This window comes from Geotrypetes seraphini, chromosome 1 (assembly GCF_902459505.1).
Source record: "Geotrypetes seraphini chromosome 1, aGeoSer1.1, whole genome shotgun sequence".
Lineage (NCBI taxonomy): Eukaryota > Metazoa > Chordata > Amphibia > Gymnophiona > Dermophiidae > Geotrypetes > Geotrypetes seraphini.
In genome coordinates, this window is record NC_047084.1 from 489497221 (window position 1) to 489525106 (window position 27886).

At 41.9% G+C, this 27886-nt stretch overlaps 1 protein-coding gene across 1 annotated transcript in view; it reads left to right on the forward strand.

Moving 5' to 3' along the window:
• LOC117368913 (atrial natriuretic peptide receptor 1-like) overlaps positions 1-26270 on the forward strand; it is a 164766-nt gene extending 138496 nt beyond the window's left edge. Inside the window, 5 exon segments of the mRNA XM_033962688.1 lie at positions 1922-2061; positions 10521-10673; positions 18988-19086; positions 23419-23510; positions 25043-26270. Coding sequence (XP_033818579.1) covers positions 1922-2061; positions 10521-10673; positions 18988-19086; positions 23419-23510; positions 25043-25186 — 628 coding nt within the window. The 3' untranslated portion in view covers positions 25187-26270.
• Positions 26271-27886: the final 1616 nt, after the last annotated feature.

Genomic DNA, 27886 nt, shown 5'->3' on the forward strand with positions numbered 1-27886 from the left:
ACAGGCAATATCCCAGTGTCTCAAATTAAGCTGTAAATCTTGCTCCCATTTATCCCGAATTTTCTGATAGTCCTTGTCTGGTTGTAATTTTTGCAAAATAGTATGAATACAAGACACCGAAAGAGACATCCCCTCTTCCTGAGCAAACAACTCTCTCAATCTAGCACCCAAATGCAAACTCAACTGTACTCTGTCAAGGGATCTCACATAATGTTCCACTTGTATACATGCAAATTGCGCTCCCCAAGACTCCCCCACCTTAGGCAACAATTCAGTATGAGTCAATAGCTCCCCCTCATTTCCCAGTATATGTTCCAATCTTAAAATTCCTCTTGCACCCCATAATCTATACTCCCTGTAGTCTCTACCCAGAAGAAAAGCCAGATTACCCTGCAAATGCAAGAGATCAGTAACCATTGGATTCCTTCCCAATAATTGCACAAACCAACACCATACCTTTTGTAAAGTATTAAATACAACACTTGAACGAATAAGAGATGGTAACGGCATTTCGTGTACTATGTAGTAATGCAAATATATCATAAGGAGTTAAAAACTCCTGTTCCATCTGAAGTGGAGTATAAATGCTTGTCACATTTACCCAATCACCCAAATGACGAAGCAAACACGCATAATTATAAATCCGCATATCCGGTAAACCCAACCCCCCTCTATTCCAAATACCCAGCAAATATGTCAACTTTAATTTAGGTTTCTTAGCAGCCCAACAGAAATGAGTAATCTTTTTATAAAAGATCTTTAAATCCTTCTTGAGTAAACATAACGGCAAAGATTGTAACATATACAACCATTTAGGAAAGATAAACAGCTTAACCAAGCAGATGTGACCCATTAAAGAAAGGGGCAACATCTGCCAGGTATCCAACAATATTTCCATATTCTGTTGAAGCCTATCCACATTAAGACGATATAAATTTTAAATACTGACTGCATGCTAACAGCAACATTAGTGCATTTATAGTAACTGTTGGCTAACTTAAAGATGATTTCAATACAGGGGTATCTGTTCACACACTTGTTCCATTCTGTAGGTGCAACAATTGTGAGGGTGGATGTTTCTGTGTCACATGTCGCAGTCTGCCTGACCCTTCTGTGATCTATCTATTCCTGGATTGTTTTATTCTTTGAGCAGTGGTGGTAATTTGGTTTGATTCTGTGGAGTGATGGAAGTTGCTTTATGACTCTGTGGAATGATGGGAGCAGCTTTAATTGCCTTCAATTTCTACTTAAGCTTACAGAGCTCCTCCTTAATACTAGAAAGACAGGTGGGACAGGCCCTAAATCTCCAGATGGCGTGCCTTGGAACTGAGGCGCCACAATGATTGTTACACTGAATAAATGTCATCCTGATTGGTTGTTATAGGAATTGGCTGTGAAGAATTCTTGATTATTGGGTTGTCTATATATCAGCAGCAAACCCTGGGATCGGTGGGGTGGGGTGGGGTGAGGGGAGGTGGAGGTAGGACTAAAGTCCCTAATTCAGCAGAGAACCAAGCAGATAAGAACCAAAAACTTCCCAAGAAAGTAAAAGAAAAGAAGGGGTTTTTTTAAATTAATAATTTATTTTTTTATTTTTTTTACTAGCAGAGAGTAGAAGATTGAAAGGGGAGGGAAGGTATTAGATTTTATACTTAGAGTAAAATCAGGGATATAGAATTCAGGATTACTTAAGAACAATCCTACCATTGGACAAGGAATCAACCCAACAATGGCCATCGTCTACTCTCTTTCCCACCTTACACTCAGTAATCTAATGTATGAGGGGGGGGGTTAAGGGTTTTCCCTTTGAAAGCTTGCAAGCAAGTCTGCTGATATAAAGTGTCATGAGCTCATGGGCTGCCTGCAAAGTTTCATTATAGCCTCATAATATTATTTATTTTGACTTATGTTGTCTTTCCAGTGATATTGTTGGTTTCACTCAGCTTTCAAGCACCAGCACACCTCACGAAGTAGTGGACTTTCTAAATAAACTATATACTACCTTTGATGAAATTATAGACAATTATGATGTCTATAAAGTGGAAACAATTGGTGATGCATGTAAGTACTGAACTCTCCTTCCCTCTAACACATCATTAGTAAAATACAAGTCCTTATTCATTAATTTGAAACTATGAGATATTTCTAGCTGCTGAATACTAAACAAAATGCATGATGGAGAACCATAATGGAAGTTTGTACTAAAATATTTCAAGAAAGTAATTTGGATTGTAGCTTTATACAAACAATTGTGATGGACATATCAGAGGACATACTTCTGCTTTTTGTACTGTTAAGGCATGACATCATTTAGTAGAGAGAACTCAGAGAAAGGCAGATCAAGAATGGCAGCCTTAGAAAATTCTAGATAATGCTATAGCTAAGCTTGTAAAGCACTGAAAATCATGAAAGGGACAAAGAACTCTCATGAATGTACAACAATAATAATAATTTTATTTTTTATATACCGCCTAACCAGGAATGGTTCTAGGCGGTTCACAACAAATAAAAACTGATCATACAGCGAAGAATACAATTTAAAATGGAAATACATCAGAGTCCTTGTACCTTTGTTCCTTTGTTCTTTGTGGGGGTTTTTTTTTTTTTTTCTTTCTTCAGTGTTGGAGTTTACTCCTAGTCTTTGGCAGTGGGTTATCAGACTCCAAGCCTACTGCTCTACGTTTTTTCCTTGTTTTTGGATCGGGAGGTTTGGGGTGGGGAAGGTTTGGGTGGGGATTGTTGGATCTGATGCTTTGTATTTGAATTTTTTCTATTGTTCTCTATTGTTGGCATTTGTTGGTTGGATTTTTGTTGTTTGAAAATAAAAATTGATTCAATCTAAAATGGAAATACATCAGATAATAAAACATAAGAAATGCATAAAATTTAAAAAAGACGACAGAATGCAATTAGAATACAAATTTATCAAATAATTGGGTCTTCAATAATTTTCTAAAATCAAGATAGGAGGAAGCTCCTAACATAATACTAAACCTGTTTATTATCATTATCATCATGGCTTCGCACATCCTACTAGATATTCTTGGTTGGATTTGGGCTGTAAATATTGAGTCCTTTCCAAGAACCTACGATATCCAGAGATGTTAGTGCAGGAGGTGGGCAGTTCCATGCAGCACAGCTTTCTGTAATTGAAGGATGTTGATTTTGTCAATACCCAGTATGTTCATATGTTGTTCTAGGGTTCCAATTACTACAAAGACCACAACTGCAGGTTTTCAGTTTCAAGTCTTGATATTGTTTGATCTTCAACTGTTTGTCTTCATCGCGGCTGTCTCCTGGTCTTTTGTAACACACAAATTCAAAAGGAATTCAACAGATATAAAATAAATAAATATAAAGAGTACTGTTGAAATAAACTGACAAGAGTGAGAAATCCAGTGTTTCTCTTTCTTGATGCCTTCGAGACCTAACTCCTTTTAAGGGCAAATGAGTTCAACATTATTTATAGCAGCCCCTCCTATTGATTTTTCCTTCATTGTTCTCTTTTACTTTGACTGTTTTTGTTCTTGCCTTTTTACCTTTTGTTCCTGTTTGTCTTTGTTTTTAAAAGTCTTCGAAAGTTATTGTTACAGTTTGGTGACGCAATGTCAGCTTAAACTTGTATTTTAGCTAAAGTGTTTTATGTTTTTATGAATTTGTACACCGCCTAAAAGGCTGATTGGACAGTATAAGAAATTTTAAATAAACTTGAACAAAGTGCTGCATTTTCAGTGTACTCAAATTGTATAATTTATTTTGATGAGTAGTTTCCAATTGATGAACATCAGCAAGAACTAAGATTTAAATGCCACTAAATGGATCATAGGGGAAAACACCCTCCAGGGATTCAAATAAGGGAAACACCCTCCAGGGATTCAAGACAAAGTTAGACAAGTTCCTGCTGAACAAGAACGTGCGCTGGTAGGGCTAGTCTCAGTTAGGGTGCTGGTCTTAGACCAGAGGGCTGCCGCGTGAGCGGACTGCTGGGCATGATGGACCACTGGTCTGACCCAGCAGTGGCAATTCTTATGTTCTTATGATAATATATTTTTCATTTCAGTATACTCTAAGATCACCAGTCATACCACATATTTGCATTATCAAAGTCTGCATCCTCCTCGTCTGAAAAACAGCTTACCAGTGTCTTGGTTTTTAAGCCTTTGGAGAATTTGTTCTTCAGATGAAAAGTTAATTACTGTATCAGTAAAATTTATGTCTCATGATAATCCCCCCAAAAAAGTTGTTCAGAAAGCCCAAAGAAGAGCAAAAGATGATGATCAAGAGATTGTGGCCTGTTTGATTAAATATTCCTCTTTATCTTTGTTCATTAATAAGATCCTAAAGAAACATTGGAGGATATTGATGGTTGATAAATGTTTTAGGGAACTTCAATATGTTACGGTATATACAAGGGGCTGCTGAAAAGTTCTCACCCATCCAACAAAGTTGTGGTGGACTCTCATCGAGGACTATATACTTAGTCCAGCGATTTTCCACTTTTTTCATTCCGTAATCTTCCAACAGAATGAAAAAAGTGGAAAATCACTGGACTAAGGGCTCCTTTTACTAAGCCGTGTTTGGGCTGTAACGTACATAATAGCACACGCTAAATTGCCGCACGTGCTAGACCTTAACGCCAGCATTGAGCTGGCATTAGTTCTAGCCGCGTAGCGCGGATTTAGCGCGTGCTAAAATGCTAAGTGCACTAAAAACGCTAACACAGCTTAGTAAAAGGAGCCCTAAGTGTATAGCACTTAATGGAGACTGCCTCAGCTTTGTTGGTTGGGCTGAGAATTTTTCAGCGGCCCCCTCATAAGTGCGTGTTCTAGACATTGATATGTGCAAGGGGTAAGGCGCCTAGATTTTAGAATTGCCCTTAAAGAGGGCATATACCATCCACAGCCCAAAAAACTATTCTTCTTCTTATCAGGGAAAGAAGACCCTGGTGTAGCTTCTTTATGGGAAACCTTAGCAGTGAATAGGGTAAGACTGCAGCTGGACCAGGACCAAAGCAAAAAGAAATCATTTAGCAAAGCTCCTATCACAAGATGCCTTCCAAGCATGAAAATTGCAAGAGAGGCCACAGCCACTTATGCAGTGCTCTGGTTAAGGACTTATAGGAAGGAAAGTATAGGAGCAGACAATGCAGTTAAAGTAAGAGGTTTAATAGGGGCTATTTGGAGTTAGAAAATGAATACCAATCCAAAGGGATCTGGGCTGTGGCTTGGCCCAAAATTGGATTGTTTCCCTAGTTCTGTAGTACCGGCTTCTGGATCCTCCCTACAAATTGAGTTTTCTGCTAAGATCCTAACTCCTCACTTTCCTTCAAGGATCAAATCAACTCTGTGATTAAGAAATGCTTTTTCAGCTTACGCATGCTGAGGAAGGTCAGACACCTTTTTCATCAACACCATTTTTCCATCTTGTTTCAGTCGATTATTTTATCTCACCTTGACTATTGTAATGCCCTTTACCTCACTATTACAAAAACCTGTCTTTCTAGACTACAGTTGGTCCAGAATACAGCTGCTAGATTGATTTTCAGGAACTGCAAGTTTGATCATGTGACCCCCCACTGCTTTATGATCTCCACTGGCTTCCTGTATATTTTAGAATCCAGTTTAAATGTGCCTGTGTCACTTTTAAAATCATCTGTGGTATTTTTACTCCTCTAGTTCTTTATCTTGGAACTCTTATAGATTCTCTTTTGCAAGGGGCGATCAACAATTCAAGCTGTCCTGCCCATCTAGTAAAGGTATTAAAAGAATCGAGACTCTTGGTCAATCTCCGTCTTTTAAGTTTACTCGACTTTGGAACGACCTTCCATTTCTCTTAAGTTCTGGGTCCCTTCCCTTTTTTCGTAAGTCTCTGAAAACCATTCTGTTTACTAAACATTTTGGAAACTAATCTTTCTTGATAATTATCTTTATGCCCTCATTGGCCTACTTAATCATTGTAAACCAAGTCGAGCTTTCCTGGATTGAAGTCTCGGTATACAAAACTAAGCATTCGATTAGATTAAATTGTAGCAGGGAAGCGAGTGGATCCCAGGAGAGTGTGCAGAGAGGGATCAGAAGCCCATGTTGTCAATTCCTCTTGCTATTATGGATGTAGCAAGGAGGAAATGTACCACCCTTCGATTTATTGGAGAAGTTTTGCAGTAAAGACTTGTGTTCTGCAATACCAAATCCTATCTGGAGAGCCTCTGTAATCATACTACAGGCCTCATGCATTGGGTCTTGAACTTAAATGCTGCCCCTGAGAGAATCCCTACAGAGACTGGAAGAAAGTCTGGACTCTATTCAGTAATAAGCGGTGCCCTCTTGCTTAGAAGTGTACCTGGGTAGGAAGAAGAGGTTTACACTAGCAGGAATATGCTGTTAAATTATGCCCTGTGGAGGCAGCACCTCATTTCACATAAATCTGGGACAGAGGTCACTGCTTCTGGGGAAGAACTGCTGAGCTCCTCCTGGCCCAGAGCCAGCGCAACCGACGCTGTGATAAACCGAGCAAATAAACTGAGATCTGGATCCCCAGATGAGGGAAGTGCTGACATTGAATCCCTGTGAATATGTTAAAACCGCACATTGTGACACCGTGAGCCTACTTTCATGTTCCTTTGGGGGCTGCAGGTTGGGAGGAATTTCTTTTATTTTCTTTTTTAGAAGGTAAGAAAGTGGAAGGGGAGAAAGCAAGCAGGCTCGCTGCCTTAACTGGTCAGAGCAGGCGAGAGTTTGATTCATTTCATGAGCTGAAAAACTAACAGTCACGGCAGAATACTCGTACACCATTCAAACATACAAAGCCTTAATTTGCTGTAAATGATCTCAACATTAGAGAGGGGAGAAAGCCCACTCATCAAGTCTCACCTGGGGATTCAGAGGGAAGAAAGCCCATTCAGCAATTCTCGCCTTTCCCAGAGAAATCCTTAGGCACCTCAGGCAAGCTTCACAGAGCTTATAACCTAACCTGTTCATCAAGAAATAGGGGACAAAAGAACATCGATTTAAGAGTCAGACAAAAATCCTGCAGCAGCATGTGCAATTTTTAGGAAGGGCAACTTAAAATCCATTTCCATGGGTAAAATTTGGCATTATCTTCTTGGATTTGGAAAAGGCATAAATAAGCTTCACATACTCTAGCAGGATTTGCTTATAAGAACATAAGAAATTGCCTCCGCTGAGGCAGACCAGAGGTCCATCTCGCCCAGCGGTCCGCTCCCGCGGCGGCCCATCAGGCCCATTGCCTGAGCAGTGGTCTCAGACTATCCCTAAACCTACCTCTACTCCTATCTGTACCCCTCAATTCCTTTATCCTCCAGGAACCTATCCAAACCTTCTTTGAAGCCTTGTAACGTGCTCCGGCCTATCACAGCCTCCGGAAGCGCATTCCATGTATCCACCACCCTCTGGGTGAAAAAGAACTTTCTGGCATTTGTTCTAAACCTGTCCCCTTTTAATTTCTCCGAGTGCCCCCTTGTACTTGTGGTTCCCCATAATCTGAAAAATCTGTCCCTGTCTACCTTTTCTATACCCTTCAGGATCTTGAAGGTTTCTATCATGTCTCCTCTAAGTCTCCGCTTTTCCAGGGAGAACAGCCCCAGCTTTTTCAGTCTGTCAGTATATGGGAGGTTTTCCATACCCTTTGTCAGTTTAGTTGCTCTTCTCTGGACTCCCTCAAGTACCGCCATGTCCTTCTTGAGGTACGGCGACCAGGACTGGACACAGTACTCCAGATGCGGGCGCACCATTGCACGATACAGTGGCAGGATGACCTCCTTCGTCCTGGTCGTGATACCAAGTTTCCAAGTTTCCAAGTTTATTAAATAGTTTGATTAATCGCCATATCAAAATTCAAGGCGATGTACAAAATAAAATAAAACACATAGTTATGAGACATGGGTAAAATATTATATACAATACATACTGTTATAAACACAAATCACAATATTAAAATAAAAATAAATTATTGGACATTGTTAGAAACAAAAGGAAAGTTCATTAATGGTTACAATGCATATTAAGGTCAAAATAATACAAAAAAAAAAAGAAAAAAAAAAAAAGAAGGTAATAACATAGGGGGAGGAAAATTATTAAAGATATAATATTAAAAGATCGTTAATCGCTAAAAGCATCATTAAAAAGGAAACTTTTAAGCTTACTCTTGAATTTATCTAGATTTTTTTCTTCTCTTATATATGTTGGAAGATCATTCCAGGATTGAGGAGCTGTCACCGAAAAGATAGTAAGACGTCTAGTATTGATGATTTTTAAAGAAGGAATGGTTAATAAATGGTTAATAAATACCCTTCTTATCCTTACTCAAATGTATTGGATTGTGATTGCCTGAGCGTAGGGTTACCATATGTCTGGGAAAACCTGGATATGTCCTCTTTTTAAAGGCCTGTCAGGGTTTTCAGATGGACTTTTCAAAACCTGGCAGTTTGTCTGGGTTTTGGAAAGCCCTGATGAGCTCCAGCCACATCTGGAGGGGCTCTGAGCATATGCAGCTGACATCACATACATCTGTGCATGCTCCAGGCCCTCCAGATGTGGCCGGAGCTCGTCGGGGAAGACAGGAGGAGGCTTTGTGGGGGCAGGGCAACTGGGTGAGGCTGGAAGCAGAATGGGGTAGGACTGGAGGCGGAACAGAGTGGGGCCATGTGTCTGGTGTTTTATGGCTCAAAATATGGTAAACCTACCTGAACGGGTTCTACAGTGAAAACCCTGTGTATACACACACACATATATACAATCTGGACACTCTTGAAAGGTATAACGAAAAAGCTTTTATTTATTCACATACCTGAGCCTGTTCCCAGGCTCAGGGAAGGCAAAGATATACCTTTTTTATATTTCTAGTCAAGTGTTTTGTTCTGGTCACAGCCAGACACCAGAACAAAGTCCACATATATATTCAGTATAAAAGGTTGACTTACCTTAGCCAGTACCTTTAGCATCCAAGTCTTTAATACATACTGTATAGCATGCTTCCCCCCCCCCCCCTGCCAGTCTCTCTCTCACCATCTCTCTCTCTAGAAACCTCTTGTCAACCATCACTTTAGCACTTTAAAACACTTTCCCTTCCCTTCCAGGGATCCCTTCTAGCCCAGAACTAGGAAAGGTTTCTCTGCGGAGGTTTATTCCCTGGGACCTCTCCCTCCGAGTCCTCTCTGCCATGGGGACTCGGTCCTCTTTCCTCTGGGACCTCTTTCCCATGGGGACCTCCTCTAACTGATCTCAGGATAAAGCATATATTCAGCTTCTTGCCTGAGGACTACCCTTGTGACTCAGCAGGGTTGCTGAGCTCCATGCATCCTGGGACCTGTAGTTCATCCCCTCTTGGGCTAGCACCTCCTACTGCCCAGTGATATAACTGCAGTCCCAGTGTGGGAGATGCTGACTCCATCACAGGGACGTCTTTAGCCCAGTAATAGAGGAGAGCCTTTGACCAATCATTTGCCTGATTAACCCCTACCCATCAAAGATAGTACAGAAAATAAGCAGAGGCCTAATAAAAGGGGCCACAGAAATCATGCCTTTCTTTCTAAAGCAACTGTTAACATCATTAAAAAGAGTAGTGGTGCGTCCTCTGTTAAAGAAGAACAATTTTGACCAGGACAAGTTCAAAAGTTACCAGACAATATCTAACATCCATCAACCACTGGCTAGATTTGTGTAAGAAACATCACTTCCTGGATCCACGCCTAGGAAGTGACATCAGAGGGAGAGCCCATGCAGGTGTAACAGCAGGTTGGAGGTTGCTGTTTGCACCAGGAGCATTACAGAGGTACGGGGGAAGGGAAGCGGCACACGCGTGGCAGTAGAGGGGCAGAGAAGAGAGTGGGGGAGGGACACCACTGCCCTGGGCACCTCTCATCCTCACTACGCCACTGGTCTGACTACATTGGATTTGCATCAGCTCCTTCTCTGTTACTGCGTTAAAGGAGTCCCAAACATTTGCATAAGGATAATCAAATCCTGCTAGAGTATGAGCAGCTTATATATGCCTTTTTCAAAGAAGATAATGCATCACTACTGCAGCTTTGTAAAAGGGGCCCTTAAATTAACATACATTCATTTGGAAGTTTTACATAGAAAGGTGGGCTCCTGTTTCTTTCTAGCCCTCCCTCTTTTTCAGACCCCCAGTGGTGCATTACAGTTCAGATTTTTACACCTTTGATTGTTGCTTTAGCAGTGCTGTTGATATATTAACTGTAACCATACTATTCAAGAAATTCATCCTAATTTCCTAACCCCACTCTTCTCCCCACTCTCCCCCTCTTAGGATCCTCCCTTCAAAATGTGATTTAGACCTAATGCCTTTAACTGTATTCCTCTTTCTGAAAACGTCCAGCTATCGTTTTGATGTATTAGGCCCAACGTCTTTAATTGTATTCCTCTTCCTGGAAATGTCCAGTTATCTTTTTGTTGTAATCCGCTTAGAACTGCAAGGTACAGGTGGAATAGAAGTCATTAATGTAATGTAATGTAATGTAATGTAACTTATTTTATGTTAAGACATGGTGGTCTCGGGAGTGCCCAAGGAGAATGGGATTCTTCATGCCAGTGAAATAGCCACCATGGCACTAGATCTGGTGGCAGTGTGCAAGACATTTCGAATTCCACATAGACCTAACACCCAGCTAAAGATAAGAACTGGCATCCATTCAGGTATGCAAGACCTTGTAGCATTACTTGTCTTTTGGTAAGACTGTCTATCTACTTGTCTGTAGGGTCAACAGTTATTTGTAGATTCCATTAGGAACCTGAAGGGAATTCATGGACTGAGGTAGATTGCCTGTTAGGAATGTACTTAGAAAAATAAAATCTTTTCATTTTCCTTGTTCTGTCACTTCATTTTCCAAGTTTTCTTGTTTAGTGTGTTTTCCTTTCGAGTCCATGGAGGAAGAAATTCTTTCTATTTTTTACTTTTAACACTGAGATTCTCCATTCAGCTTTAAGAAGCTTGTAGACAGGCATTAATAGCAGAGGCAGTAGCACCTTACAATATCAAAGATAAGGAAAAGTGGCAAGGTTTCTCAAGCCGGTTCTGGAATACTCCTATCAAATTTAGGCAGTAGCATACCTAGGATATGTGACACCCATGCAAATCATTTTTTACCAATACCCTATATAAAAAATATTTTTAGTAAATCCCACCCCCCTTGGTACGCCACTGTCCGAGGAAGGGTATTTTGGTCTCCAAAAGATAGTAAAAAAGTATTAAAATTAATGCAATAAAAATTACCTTATTTCCATTTTCTATTTATAAATGTTTATCAATACAGCTACAATATTACTTTATTCTAAAGCAGCAAAAAAAAATAAAAAAAAATTTCTACCTTTTGTCATCTCTGGTTTCTGCTTTCCTCATCTTCTCTTCACTCTCCATTCCATCCAGCGTCCACCCTCTTTCTTTGTCCCTTCCATTTTTATTTTTTTGTCTCTGGCATCTCTCTCCTCTTTTCTCATTCCATCTCTCCCTCTCCCTCCATGCTCTGGCATCTCCTTTCCTTCCTTTCCCTCCCTCCCTTCCTTCCTGATGGTCTGGCATCTCAGTCTCCTTCCCCATGCCTAGGTATCTCTCTCCTCTCCTTCCCTTCCATCTCTCCCTCACCCTCCATGTTCTGACATCTCCTCTCCTTCCTTTCTCTCCCTTCTTCCTTTTCACTGGGCTGGCATCTCTGTCTCCTTCCTTTCTGTCTCTCCCTCATCCTCCATGATATGACATCTCCTCTCCTTCCTTTCCTTCCCTCCTTCCTTTTCACTGGGCTGGCATCTCTGTCTCCTTCCTTTTCCCTTCCTCCATGCCCTATCATCTCTACCTTCTCCATGGTCTGGCATTTCAACCTCCTCTATGGTCTGATATCTCCTTTCCTTCCTTTCACCCCCTTCCTTTCCCATAGTCTTCCTTCTCCCCAATCAGCAGCATTTCTATCCCTCTCTCCTCCCTCCCTCTCTTTGTCACCCCCAGGCAGCAGCGCAATATTCAGAACCTGCTGTTCTTGCTGGTGTTGGGCCTTCCTCTCCACCGGGTCCTGCTTACTTCCTATTTCTGTGAAGGCAGGACCCGGCAGAGAGGAAGGCCCGATGCTGTCAGAGCAGTGAATTCTGAATGCTGCCGCTGCCGGAAGCAGTTCCCACAGTCAGACCACATGCCAACTCTCGTTAGGAGCACCCCCTTATGGGATGCACCCATGGAGGACCACTCCCCCCCAATCCCCATGGTATTCCACTGCATATAATAATAATAATAACAACTTTATTTTGTATACCGCCATACCCAGAGAGTTCTAGGCGGTTCACAGCAATTAATTAAGATTACAAATGATGAGATCGTTGGAATTAATATTTTAGGAATGTAGAGGTCATTGAAGTTGATAGGAATATACAAGAGTATACAAGAATGTACAAGGAATGTAAAAGAATGTACAGGAATATACAAGAATGTACAATAGGAAGGTAATATTTTATTTTCAGGAATATACTGGTCATTAAAGTTGATAGGTTTGGAGGGTACGATAAGAGAGAAGGAGGTGGTTCAACTGTGTTGATGGGAGATGAAGAGGTGAGGTGTGAGGGAGTGTTAAGGGTTCTGTCTGTGGAATAAGTGAGTTTTGAGTTTTTTTCAAAAGTCAAGGTAGGTGGGAGCGTCGAGTACAATTTGAGCTAGCCATGAGTTTAGTTTAACTGCCTGGAAGGAGAAGGTTTTGCCAAGGAACTTTATGAGACGACATAATTTTAGGGAGGGGAAGGCGAACAGATGAATTCTGCGAGAGTTCTTATTGTTGTGATTTAGCTTGAAGTGAGGGTTGAGGTAGCTTGGGGATAGGCCAAATGCAATTTTGTAGCAGAGGCATGCGAACTTGAATATGACTCTGGATTCAAATGGCAGCCAGTGCAGTTTATGATAGAAAAGGGTGATTCACTAAGGACATGGATCGGATTCGATCCATGAGAGATCAAATCCGATCCGTGTTTGGGGGGCTAATTCACTTGCGCTGGACCTCCAGGCCCAGCAGAGATTTTTTTTTTTTTTTCCTTTTTTTAACTTCTTTTGGAGCCCATGGTTTTAACTCGCTTAAGCCCGAGGGCTTGCACTGCGGGGAAGGGTGGGAGAGTCAGGGCAGGCAGGTGATTGGGGTAGGCAGGTGTTCGGGGCAGGCAGGAGATCCGGGGCAGCAGAAGAGTCGGGGCTGTAGGAGGTGTTCGGGGCAGCAGATCAGGGCAGTGGGAGAGTTGAGGCTGCAGGAGGCGTTTGGGGCAGAAGGAGATTGGGGCTGACAGGGCAGTGAGCAGGGCAGCAGAAAGCAGGGCAGTCGGAAAGGGCTTGAGCTACTGGTCCTCAGCAGTCGCTTGTTTGTGATCAGCAAGCCCAGTCGGTGTTGCAGGGTTTTGATTAGTGAATCATGTCCCTGCCTACTTTGCATGCCATTCCCCTCATTTGCATGTGCAAATCAAAGGATGGTTGGCAGAGAGGTAAGTGAATCAGGCCGGAGGAAAATCAGGTCACAAAGGGGTTGCAAACCGATCGGTACACGATCGGTTTTCTTTGTGAATCTAGCCCTTAGAGCCTGATAGGAAGAAGCTCTTGATCAGCTGAACCCTGCTGAGCTGGCTGTCTGCTACTATTCAGCATTATTTAACCAGTTGGTGCCACTGAATATCATCTCTAACCACAGGTGGAAGCCAGACATTAGAGGGATGGTTGGGTGGAGTCGGGGAAGACCTAGGAGTTCTGTGGGTCCTGACCATGTCAGTACCTGTATAACTAAGTGGCCAGTCTTAACAAAAAACCCAATAAGGGGACATGTCAAATATCTAAGTAAGAAAAATCCCCAACGTGATCTGCATTTGTACTCTGGGAACTCACTCACAAAAGAGAACCAATTACTCCAATAAAATTTTTAATAAATGTGCACCCTCAGTGTGTTCAAATGAGCAAAGAGAGCTATGGACAAAGTCTGTGCTCAGAGGTCATAAATTGAAAAACCCAATATAGGGTTACCAAATTTCATCTGTAAAAAAAGCGGACATGTGGACCCGCTCTATTCTGCCCTCAACCACTCCCTTTTCTACACTGCCCCCACACAAACTTCATTCTTCCCTGAGCTTGAGGCCTTCAAAAACCTAGAAAACTTTCTGGGTTTTGGAAATGGCCTCGGATACCCTGGCAGTCCTCTAAAAAAAGGACATGTCTGGGTTTTCCTGGACATCTGGTAAGAATCCAGCTAGTGTAGGGCTTTAAACCAATTTTGCAGTTGTAGCTGCAGATCCTACACCAGCACTAATCCTTCTAGTGATATTCCTTGATTCTGCTGGAAACCCTCTAACTTCTTATCCAGCAGATTCACAACAGAGATTACCTCATCTAGACTGGTTGTGGAGGAACTTGGGTCCTCTGTGGCATCCTTTAAGGATTTTAGAGCTTGCACCAGACACATCATGTATTACCAATCCTGATGCTCCAGAGCGCAATCCAAACTCATGTTTGTGTCCCATGACAACTCTGCTGCTTCACTAATCCTGCTTCATGAACTCAGTTGAAGAAGAGCATCAACTTGGTATGGCAGAAAGTGATCTTGAAGCCAGGAACTGCCCTCCAGGTGATGCAATATCCTCTCACTGAGGATACGAGTGTCTTCAGGGTCATGTGATCAGGAAGAAAGGGTAGGATTGCTGTTGTTGACAATTCAGTCATTAGGAGAGAGCTAGGGGAGGCGGCGAGAGTTAGCTCCACCCACCCCCGACATCATACACAGGGCTTCGACTCAAAAGGGGAGGAGCCAACGGCAATCTACAGGCTCAGGCAGACGAGCAGAGGAAGGAGAGAGGCAGCTAGCAGAGGAGGAAAGCAGGCGAAGGAGAGAGGCAGGAGAGGGGGAGTAAGCACAGAGAGAAGCGGAGGACAGAGAGAGAGCTAATGGAGGCGGCGAGAGTTAGCTCTGCCCACCCCCTGACGTCATCCACCGGGCTCCAACTCAAAAGGCGAGGAGCCAATGGCACTCAACCATCATCAGAGAAGTCGACAGTCACATAGTGGGAGGAAGACTGGATCAACTGATGACCTGCCTACCAGGAGCCAAGGTAGAAGACATTGTGAGCCGCATCGACGGTGTAGAAGATACGGCGGTGGTGATCCATGTGGGGACAAACAACTTGAGCAACAGGAACTACAACAGAGAAGTACTGAAGGACCAGTTCCAGATGCTAGGAAGGAAGCTTAAGCCCAGAACACAGAGGATAGTATTCTCAGAGATCCTGCCGGTACCCAGGGCAGACGAGAAGAGGCAGATGGAGCTGCAAGTACATCTAGTAGCGCTATAGAAATTAGTAGCAATAGTTCTACTCTCAGGACTCAAGACAGGCAAAACTTCAGAGTCTATGCATGAATGAGACAATGGTGTGGGAAAATAGGATTTAGATTTTTTTTTTTTGTAAAGAACTGGGCAACATTCTGGGGAAGGGGAATTTATTCCAAAAATATGGTTTCCACGTTAACCAGTTGAACCAGGGTGCTGCTACTGACCTTTAAAGATGAGGTTGAATGACTTTTCAGCCAGAACATGAAGGCAAGTTGAAAATTCATCAGGAGCCCATGTTTCGAAGTAAACTTATCTTCAAAAGATACTGGCAAAATGCAGAAATTAGAATATCCCAATGGAGAGGTTATGATAAAAGCTGAAGCTGCCCAGGAGTATTTTAATAAACAACAGAAAGAGAGATAAATGATTCCAAATTACCTCATTAACTACTACTCAGGTTGTAAACATAAATAGAAAACATTCTTTAAACTGTCTGTATGCAGTTGCCAGGGGGCAGATATTCAGCGTGTGGTGGTCAGCAGTTTTTAAACTGCTGACAGCCACAGGCAGAATTAAGCTCAGATATTCAGTGCTGAGTCATGTCTGAGCACTGGCATTGAATATTGTGGACTTGTAAGTTACCCAGGTGCTAGCCAGAATTCAGTGTCACTCCCTGTGTAGCTAAGTGGGAAAAGAAACTGCTTTTTGTGCAGTTCACTCTGCCTGCTTAGCCATGTGGGCACCAGAACTACATATGGCTGGGGCCCACATAATTTATAGCAGCTCCCCTACTACCCACAAATTGCCCCATCACTAACCACATAGTGACCAAGGTGGTCAGAGGAAGGAGATATTCAGTGGATTTGTGTGGTTGCTACTGCTAAAGAATTTGGAGCATTAAGACAACTTAGAGCTATTCGAGATTTTTTTTGGATGAGAAATTGTTGCACACTTTAGTTCATGCTTTTGTGCTGTATCAGTTGGATTATGGCAATTTAGTATATGCAGGAATAATTACATTACATTAGTGATTTCTATTCCGCCTGTGCCTTGCGGTTCTAGGCGGATTACAAATTAGAAGAGGTCTGGACATTACCGAGAGAATTACATAACAATGATTCATGTAAATTACATGATACGGTAGAGAATTACAAATTAGAGTATAACTGGATTTTTTTGATAGAGTTACATAGCAAAGATTCAAGATTCAAGTAATTACATCGCAAGATTCAAGTAATTACATCGCAAGATTCAAGTAATTACATAGCAGGGCAATTAAAACACTTACAAACAGTGCGATTCGGTTGTTAGGTCATGCACATATTTATGATCATGTGACTCTTTTGTATTGGAAATTCCACTGGTTACCAAGGGAATTTAGGATAAAATTTAAGATTCTGACGTTAGCACATAGAGCATTGTTTGAACGGTTTACAATATAGCTTTGAAGTGCCCAGTGTACTAGCGCTTGAAAGAGGCTGCACTAATCACAGTACTTATCTTGGGAAAGTCCGTTTTCTTTCATCTACAGGCGGCATACTGGAAACCCATGCAATAGCAGGCACTTTTTGACTATGCCATTTCATTTTCAATTGTTTAACTGCTGCAATTCACCAGAGCTCAGTTTCGGGATGATCACCCCTTTGTCAGGAACCGTAGAGAGTGACGCTTTACCCGGAGCCAAACTCTCAGTACAGAGTGCACATCTGAAATGGAATTATCTCTCAATCAATGGTGCTGTTCAGACTGCACTTCAAAGTATTGCTTTATTAATTCACTTTATGTTATTTCAAAAAACACACCCGTGTACTCCTATGATTGTGTGTAACCAAGGACTGCAATAATGCCTTGGGTTTTTCAATGTATGAGCCTCTGAGCACGGACTTTGTCCATAGCTCTCTTAGCTCGTTTGAATACACTGAGGGTGCACATTCACTTAAAAATTTATTGGAGTAATTGGTTCTCTTTTGTGGGTGAGTTACCAGAGTACAAACGCAGATCACGTTGGGGATTTTTCTTACTTAGATATTTGACGTGTCCCCTTATTGGGTTTTTTGTTAAGACTGGCCACTTAGTTATGCATTTTCTCTGCGTACAGTGTACTTTGTGTTTTTTTAATTTTATGGTTATCATTATGTATTAATAAGATTATATTGTGCTTATATGAAAAATGGATGGAAAAAATTGCATTACAATAAGTATTATTACTATGGGGGTGGAGTCAGGGGCAGAGCTTGGGCGGGGGTACTCGGTTGGTATTTGTTAGGCTTAGGGGGTACTTGGCTTGAAAAAGTTGAGAAACACTCTATATACAATAGTCAAATTGTGGAAGAAATACTGTACATGTCTATTCTCATACACATGAAAATCGTGGGAAACTTTGAAAACTGGTAGATTGGGAAAAGTTTTCAATAAGAAATAATCACGCCTTGGTTTAACCTCATTGGCTCGTTACTGCCACTGTGGGTGGGTGGGAGAAATGGTTGGTTATGTATATTTGTAAGCTGAATGTGTTTTTATTGATCTATTGTATATTATATATCTGTTTATTGCACTATTGAAGTTTTGAAAATCAATAAAGAATTTAAAAAAAAAAAAAGAAAAAAGAAAACTGGTAGATTGTGTGAGGTAGATTTCATTCCAAACACAATAAGAACAGCCATACTGGCTCAGACCAATAGTTCATCTAGCCCAGTTTCCTGTTTCCAACAGTGGCTAATCCAGGTCACAATACCTGGCAGAAGGACTTATTTGTGAGCCTTTTTTCTACAGAGTACTTCGTTGTGTCACATTTATAAAATGGAAAGCATAATTGCTACTCAAAAAGGGTATTATAATAAATTTAAAAAGATCTGGGGGCCGCTGACAACTTATTGTAATGAATAGACACCATTTTGTAGTGAAAGTATATTTGCAAATGGGAGGAGGAGGGTGATTTATAGTTTACTGTGGATTTAATCAAAAGAAAAAGAATATTTACATTGTAAATTTTTGATTAAATGTTAAAGGAAAGGGGGTGGGAAGGGAATAAATTTATATATTTGATGTTATATTAGAAAGAAATTCAAGTGATGTATTTAATTTCAAATGTTTTATTATTTGTACACTTGATGTAAGATTAAAAATGAATAAAGAATTAAAAATAAATAAATATATATATTTTTTTTCTATTCAGCAGACAAATCTGCAAGAGCCTTTGTTTTATTTGAATTTGTGCTTTTTAAAAATCTGAATTTATACAGTAAGTTTGAGTTTGAGTCTGTTTATTTATCAAATTATCCAACTAAGGGGTCCTTTTATTAAGGCGCGCTAACCAATTTAAATGCTGACATCCATTATATTCTATGGGCACCTTAGCATTTAGCGCGCGCTAAATCAGTTAGAGCGCCTTAAAAAAAAGGACCCCTAAATTAGATTGTAAGCTTTTCTGAGAAGGGACCATCTATTGAATGTTAAATGTACAGTGCTGTGTATGCCTTTCATTCAAATCATTGCAAAGATCAGAGTAATAATAATAATAACTTTATTCTTTTATACCGCCATAATCAAAAGTTCTAGGCGGTTTACACTAAAAAGAGCTGGACAATCAGCGAAATACAATAGTACAGTAAAAAATACAAATATTTGTAAAATAGAATTTCAATAATAAAACTCACTAAGTACATTTTCTGCTCTAACAGGGCCAGTTGTTGCTGGAGTGGTCGGGACCAAAATGCCACGATATTGTCTCTTTGGAGATACTGTGAATACAGCATCGAGAATGGAGTCAACAAGTGAAGGTAGAGTCAACCCAGTCACCACAGCTGTGAAAAGGGTTCATAGACAACGGCGCGAAAGACAAAGGCGCGCCCAGACAATTGAGTGCAGCGCGGAGGCGCGCGTCGCTCTAAATTACTGTTTTTAGGGCTCTGATGAGGGGGTGTGGGGGGGAACCCCCCACTTTACTTAATAGACATCGCGCCAGCGTTATGGGTGGTTTGGGGGGTTGTAACCCTCTACATTTTACTGTAAACTGAACTTTTTCCCTAAAAACAGGGAAAAAGTGAAGTTTTCAGTAAAATGTGGGGGTTTACAACCCCCCACACCCCCCACAACGCCCCCACAATGCAGCGCAATGTCTATTAAGTAAAGTGGGGGGGTTCGCCCCCATGCCCCCCCGTCGGAGCCCTAAAAACAGTAACTTAGAGCGGCGCGCGCCTCCGCGCTGCGCTCAATTGTCTGGGCGCACCTTTGTCCCAGCGCGCTTTTGACCTGACACCGTGAAAAGCACAAATGTATTTTTCATTCTGAAGACGTAATAGAATTTTCAAAGTGAAAATATATGCACGCTTTTACTTTGAAAATTACCTCAGGAAAATGCAGATTTTGAAGTAAAAAATATGTACGTACTTTTGAAAACAAAAAACTATACACAAAATAATCCTCTTTCCCAACACTGTCCCCAGGAATGTCTCTTCAAACTGCAGGTAAACTTAAAGAGACAGGGACATTTACTTATATGTAAAAACAAAAAAGCAGTTACGTAAAAGGCAATTTCCAGTGCTAAAATGGCTTTAAAACTTAATCTACCTAAGGAAGCCTCCTACAGAAAATATAGGTATGGCCTTGTCTGTAGTTTGATAGATAAGTACGCTCATCCTCTTGACTCAAAAGGAATCAGATTAATGCAAAGCTATTGGATCCATCTGTGTGCGGAACAGTGGTTAGAGCTACAACGTCAGCACTCTAAGGTTGTGAGTTCAAATCCCATGCTGTCCTTGTAACCTTGGGCAAGTCACTTAATCCCCCATTGCCCCAGGTACATTAGATAGAGTGTGAGCCCACCAGAACTGATAGGGAAAAATGCTTTGAGTATCTGAATGTAAGTTAAAAGTGGTATATAAATAAAATACATTACAGAGATGTAATGTGTGATAAATGAAGCTCACTCTGAGGATAGGGATGTTACTAGTTGGTATGCCACACCATAACGTTTGATTCATGGGCCAGCTCTTTTTTTTAACATTTTTGTAAACAATATTGCTAAAGGGCTGTCTGGTCAAGTTGACCTCTTTGTGGATAATACCAAAATATGGTGAATCGGATGGCCCAGTGTCTTCCGTTCTAGAAAGAGGAGTTAGGTTAGCTGTGACAGCCAGTCAAGAGCCACTTCTTTCTTTCACTGTTAGGACTCTAATAAAATGAGTCTCTTTTATGAAGGTCCCAAGTAGAGAATGACAAGGGGACCAATTTTTCCCCGTCCCCGCAGGGACTCATTTTCCCATCCTGTCCCCGCAAGTTCTTTTCCTGTCCCTGCCCCATTCCTGCAAGCTCCGTCCTCATTTGCACAAGCCTCAAACACTTTCATATCGTAAGCGCTCGAGGCGTGTGCAGTTAAGGCAGCGCCTACAGGAATGGGACAGGGTCAGCAACAAAACTCGCAGGGACGGGACGGAGAAATTGAGTTCCTGCAGTCATTCTCTAGTCCCGGGTTCTCATTTCTCATCCTGTTCCAAGAAATGGTGATGCAGGGGGCTGAGCAAATGAGTATGCCTTCCCACGTCCTCTTGGCTGTCTCTTGTGGATCACCCCTCCCCCCCTCCCCAGACACATTATTGCTTTCTACACAAGAAACACACAGGGGAAGAAGCAACCTAGTTTTGAGATTTGGTTTGCTTTTTTAACTATTCTGCTCCTACAAGCCTGCTCCTTCCCTTTGTCTCCACTGGTACTCGGACTTGATCTTTGTTTCTAACAGCATTTGGAGCATGTTCCTGCTGTTTGGTACTTTATCATTTTTCCCCACTAACACTTGAAGTGTATTCCTCTCTCTGCTATGGTTATGGCCTAGTTTGGTGTACTTAGATTTTAGCAAAGCCTTTGTCACAGTTCCACAGAGACAATTAATAAATAAAGTGAATGCCCTCGTTATGGGCTTTATGGGTTAAGAGCTGGTTGAATGTAAGGCAACAAAGTAACACAACATAACATTTTATTTATATACTGCTGGGCATCAAACAGTTCGATGTGCTTAACAATTCTAATAAACAAAACATTTTCAGCAAAAATGCACAAACTTTTACAAAGTTTAGCAAGCACGATAGACTGTTAACTGCAATTAGATTACCCACGTAGCACATGAAGATTCATCAGCTCGTAACCCTTTACTTGGCAGATGGTGAAACGGCTGCTTTACGTAACTCGATGTTGAACAAAAGCAACAGGGCCAACTAAACAGGCATTTGGAGATGCAGATCTCCAATAAGCAATAAGACGTTGAAAGCAATAAGACGTTGAAAAATAGTACAACATAGCCACTAATTTCAAAATTTATTTTTTTTTTTTTGCAAGATCTTCAGAAGTGTCTCTCATGAGCTATCAACTTTTGCTTCATAAGAATCTGTGCACTCAAGTCGTCATCAGATCTGCTTTATATTTTTCTTAATACTTCTTGCATTTAAATCAACTGCGACTTATAATAAACCCAATTAATGTCCCTTATGTTTCATAAGTGCTTTAGATATTGAAGCTTAGTTTTTATCATTCTTGCTTTTAGCCCTATAGCTTCTTCAAGTAAGAGCCCCCTCGTCAGTGTCACTCTGCACCATCCCGACTCAGTTTTCTTAATGTCAAAAGAGCCATAGAAACACATGTTGCAACATGAGCAACAATGCCAAATAAGATCTATACTCAGAGCCCTACAAGAGTTAGTAAAAAGCTTTAACAAAAAAATGAGCCTTCAACAACTTCTTGAAACTCGTCTTATTGCTGCACAACCTCATACATGGACCAGCCTTTAATATCGCTGATGCCCACGTTTTCATATGATGTGTCCCAGTCATTGATTGAGATCATAAAGTACGTGTTGGCAGTGGTGTAGTACGACTAGGAGGTGCCCGGAGCAATGGTGCCCCCCCGTACCCTCCTATCCGTGCCCCCCCCCCCCGGCTCCTTCCCACATGCACTCTCCCTTCCCCCACCTCTGACTCTTCGCCAGCATGAATGGCTTTTCGCCAGTGTTGGATTTCTTCTCTGATGTCACTTCCTGGCCCCCAAGACCCGGAAGTGATTCAGAGGGGAACCAGGCTGGCACGCGCAACAGGCTGGAGAAGCTGCTCGCAGTTAGCAAAGATCTACAGAGGTACAGGTTGGGGTCAGGGATGGCACGAGCATGGAGTGGTGTGGCAGGATGGGGCAGAGAGGTTCCAGCGCCCCCAATGACATGGTGCCCAGGGCGGTCTGCACCCCCTGCCCCTCCCTTACTACGCCACTGCACGTTGGTGTATATTTCTGCAAAATTTGGATCAAGTACTATGGTGGTTCCCCATAAACTATCTGGTGAATAATCATCAATATTCTGTATTCAATACAGTATGATACTGGAAGCCAGTGTAGTTGTTGGCTTTCTCTCATTAATCCATGCTTATGTACTGTATATGTTCTGTCATTGCTTTCAATGGAAGAAAAACCTAGATATCTCAATCCATCCTCCTTTTTCTGGAGCCATTTGGTAACCTTAGCAAAATGGCAATACAAAATCAATTATATTCACATGGCTTTCAAACACAATGCTACTGCCATATACAGTATAAGTACTACAAGAACTAGTTAGTTTTCTGAATGGTTCCAGGTCACCAAGGAGTAGCTTGACCAGCGTTTGCCCCATTGGATTTGTTGCCCATTTTCTCTAAGGACAGCAAGACAAGAAAATCTCAGATGCAATGGAGCAATACTGGGGCTGCCTCGATATGTCCCTGGTGACATAGAGCCAGCTGGTAATTGCCACTTTTAGAAAGAGATGCAGAAATAAAACTGAACCCAGATGCTTAGCGCGGCATGCAAGTCTCACATGTCTGCTCTCAGCACGAAACCAAACACAAGAATATCAGATATAAGAAGACAAAGTGCCTGATGACAGCCCTGTATGTGGCCCAAGATGGTCCCTGCAGACTAGACTCCATTTCCGGAAACCTAGTATCAATAACATCATAGCAAGTGGAAATAGTACTGTGCTGTGTGGAAATGGCACGAGCCTTCACCTGATTGATGCTTAGATGTGATTATGTTTCTGAAGCCAAGGAAATTGACACAGATGTCTGAGGTTTGTTTTTCTTTTCTTTTTTTTTTTGTAGCTCTCAAAATACAGTGCAGCACAAATACATATGAACTGTTGGAACAGATTGGAAACTACACATTGGTTTGTCGTGGCACTTTAAAAATCAAGGTAGGTTTAAGGTGTTCAATCACTTAACATCAAAGAAACAGGTTGCAAGAAAAGTGCTCTCCGGGAGAAAGAAAGCAGTTTCAGGATATACACAAGTGTGTGTGTTACAGGTATGAAACAAGCTTTGGCTTCCTTAGCCAACAATGTGAGGTGTGGATTGTCCACCTCTTGCAAACTATTTGGGAGCAATACATACAGTAGTAACTTACATACCATATATACTCAAATATAAACCGGAATTTTTGGGCCAAAAAATTGGTCCAAATATGAGGATACCGGTTTATATTCAGCCCAGTGCCCACCCGCCCCCTCCCAGACTTATGGCAGGCCTCTGCTGGGCCGTCAGGCTCTGCAACCTGTCCCCCCTCTCTACCCTGTCCATTGTACCTCTGGAATCCCTGCCCTGCTGTCACACTCTTGCCCCGCTGCTAACCCTGTCGGTTGCTGTTGCGAGTTCCGGCTTCAGCCGCTGACCGGTACTGAGCAGCAGAAGTGACCGACAGGGATAGCAGCAAGGCAGGAGCGTGAAAAGCTCGCTCCTGCCCGCTACACCTCTGGACTATCAGGGATTCCAGTGGCAGAGGAGGTACGATAGACAGGGCAGGGAGGGAGACAGGGTTGAGAGCATGGGAGGGAGGGAGGGAAGGAAGGCGGCTGTATGCAGTGCCTGGCAGGGAGGGGGCTGGTACAGAGTCTGACAGGGGAGGGAGGGGGTTCTGGGTGCAGATCCTGGCAGGGCAAGGCACTTGAATATTAAGCCGCCCGAGTCAACCATTTTTCCTTCTTTGGGGGGGGGGGAAATGAGGGTCTCGACTTATATTTGGATTGACATATATTGGAGTATATACTGTAGTAAATGTCAGGAGATAAAGCCCTACATGGTCCATCCAGTCTGCCCAACAAGGTGACCAGAGTTAAATCTGGCACTCTCCACAGATTCCACTTCATTATGATTAAACACTGGTATACCTTCTCTCTCCCTGCCAATTTTGGAGCACAGTCGACAGAAGTCTACCTTGCACCAGTCCTACTTCCCAACTACCTGGATTTGCTGTCAAAGCTCGCTCCAGCCTTGCTCCTGATATGTTTCTTTGCCATTAAGCTCACTCCAGTTATGAGGTCATTTAAGATTTACTGTAATTGGATTCTATCCTTTCTCTTTGAGTTGATCCCACGCATTCTTGAATTGTCACCATTTTTGTCCTCACAGCCTCCCATGGGAGGGCATTCCAAGCATCCACCATCATTTCTGTGAAAAAGGATTTCCATCTTGGTTTTATGAGCAATAACCTGAAAAGTGGGCGTGGATAGGGGAGCAGAGAATAGGCGTGGTAGACTAATATACCAACACCTACTTCTAGAATGCCTACTAATGCCCTAAGTCTGCATAGGCACCGCTAGGCATAATTCTATAAAGTGAATAAATTAAATAAAGACTGCAATTGTAGAGCTCTCAGGCATTATTTGTATGATGACAGGTTTTAGGAAATAATTTTGAATTGGATAGTAACTATTTTGTTCTTTTTTCATAGGGAAAAGGGGACATGGTGACGTATTGGCTAGAAGGAAAGCATTTGATGTCGCTGATAAAAGGGAGTCCAGACACGCCTGACAGGGGCACTTTTGGTTTGATTCCGGGCGTCTTATCCAACAAACCTCTAACAACCCCAGCTTAAAATGGAGCCCTGCCATTCCATGTTTGCTTAGATCGCTCTTTCTGTAACATTTGGAGACTGAGCTTTTTAGCGCACACGCATAATCTAATCCGTAAGAGACCTAAATTATTCAAAAAGCTTTCATTGTTTAATGACATCTCTGAAACCAAACAAGTAACTAGATGTTCTACTCTTTGGATTGTTCTGAACTGGAGAAGACCATTAATCACTAGTATCCCGTCTCCCATAACAGATGAAACTCACTGTCAGTGATGGATGTGGCTGTGTGCATGCCTCTCATAGTGAGAGTATTTCTTTGTCACCAGCTATTTGAGGATAGAAATCTTCCACTCACAGTTGAACTACTCACTGGAAAGAATTTTCCTGTTCCTTACAGCTCTGTTAACTAGCATATCATGGCGCTAGGTTTGACTAAAATAAAGTGCCACATCATTAAAGTTCAGCTTTCAAAATATGGCAATAGCAAATCAAAGATCAAAGTGCATCAAAAGTCCAGAGCTAAAAGATTGAGGAACCCTGGATATCAAGACAAGGGACTGCCCATGGATGATACTGCCTAAGAACAGGGTGCAAAGGATTTCAGTCCTATGGAGCGTAGATGGTGCATGAATGAAAGTGGAAGTGAAAAATTAGTTTAACCCTTAAAAACATTTCAGTATGCTGAGCTGAAATAAACTATGAATACGCACAGCAAGGGAAGGGAATTGTATACTGCCTTTTTGTAGTTATGCAACCACATTCAAAGTGGTTTACATACAGGATTTTAATAGATCTTTAGAAATGGGAGAGGTTTTGTGGGATTGGATACAAGTAAATATGTTCTTCTTCACCATAGGAGCCAACTTTTCAAAATGATTAAAAATAAAATCTGAGGCCTGCGGCAGGAATTATTAGGTATGGCTTATTCTTCTTTTTCAAGAGATAATCTTTTTAAGTTTTCATCTCCACTATACAGTATATGGAATTTGCTTGCCTGTTATGAAATTAGACATTATTGAACTTAGTAAAATGTGTAGACATTGTGTTATATTATATGATGGTTATATGTTTATAAAAAGTAATAAAAATAAAGATTTAAAATGATTGGGGGTGCTCAACTCCGCACACATTACTGTGTCTGTAAAAAGGAAAACAAAATAGGCACAACTGGCCAGGTCATATTTAGACGTAGAACACAGAGGCAGCCCACACACTGGGAAGAGTTGTGGCTGAAAGAAGAGCAAGGGAAGCACTGAGGCCAGGATTCTATAAAAAGCGTCCCGATTGTAGGTAGCCAACTGCTGCCTAACCAGCCAATCGAGACACACATTTTTTTTTTTTTTTTTTTAAACCCTCTCAAGGCAAGCTGCCTACATTGGAGGCGCCTCCGGGAACCTAGGGAGGCACGTAAGTTCACCTAAGGTGTGGGTGTGGCTTGGCCCGGAATTAGCCTTAGGCGGACCTAGGAAGCTGTATGTGTCTCCCTAGGCCAGCAGAAGATGCATACAATGTAGGCCAGCAAAATGCGTTGGGCAAGGAGGAAGTCCACACATGTGCGGATACCACTCAATGACCTATAGCGTTTGATGTCATTGTGTGGCATGCGCAGACTTCCTGCCCGACAAGAGCAGGCAGCAGGGGGCGAGGCTAGGGTGGGCCAGGGGTGGTTCTAGGGGTATGGATTTTCCAATTGGAAAATCTGGCAAACCTACCCTCATGCATTGCATTACATTAGTGACTTTTATTCCACCATTACCTTGCGGTTCATAAGAGGTTATCTGGACATTTCCAGAAGAGTTACAGAGTTGTACGGGTTACTTCGGAGGACTGAAGTGCTTCCTGCGGTGTTAGTTTTTTTTGATGGATTTCTTGAATAGCAGGGCTTTTATTTCTTTTCTGAAAGTTTTGTAGTCTGGTGTCGTGGTCGGTAGATTGGATACTACCTCTTGTCAGCCAGCGTGAGCAGCATCTTCCATCTGCTGCTCGCGCCAGCCTCAGCTCTCTCCTGACATCACGTCCTGGCCTCATGACCAGGAAGTAACATCAGAAGGGAGCTGAGTAGAAGATGCTGCTCATACCGGCAAACATTTAAGGAGGTACATGGGGACAGAAAGGAGAAGAGGTGCCAGTGCCCCCCGCAAAGATGGCATGCCCCCTTACTACGCCACTGTCCCCACCAATTTACTCCACTTCTCTTATTTTCTCTTCCTTCTCCTTCTCCCCCTTCCACCCACAGCCCATCTATACCACAGTCATATACCTTCTAATCCATTCTGGCCTATACATACCACCCACACTCAGGCAGAATTATTGTATTGTTGGGGGAAAAATAAATATTCTCTTTCAATCTAAGACTTGATGTCAGACTTCTCCATTACAAAACTTATTCAGACCTTGATATTACAAACTGCCTCTGCTCCCCTATGTCCCTTCAGTTAAAAAAATATATGTATATTTTATATCTATATATTTTATTTTTCTGATGGAAAATGGCAAAATACCAGCTATTCCCCACCCTTGACCCAGGTCAACTACCACAGTAAGCTTTACTTTTGTGTTATGTTATGAATTATTTATCCAGTCTCCACATTTCTTTCATTTCTCTGTACTCCATGTGTTTGTCTCTCCATAGTCTGACTCTCTACCATCTTTCATCTTGCTTCCCCCTCATGCTACTTCTCACCCTTTTCTCACCTTCATGTTTTTTGCCATCTCCATTCC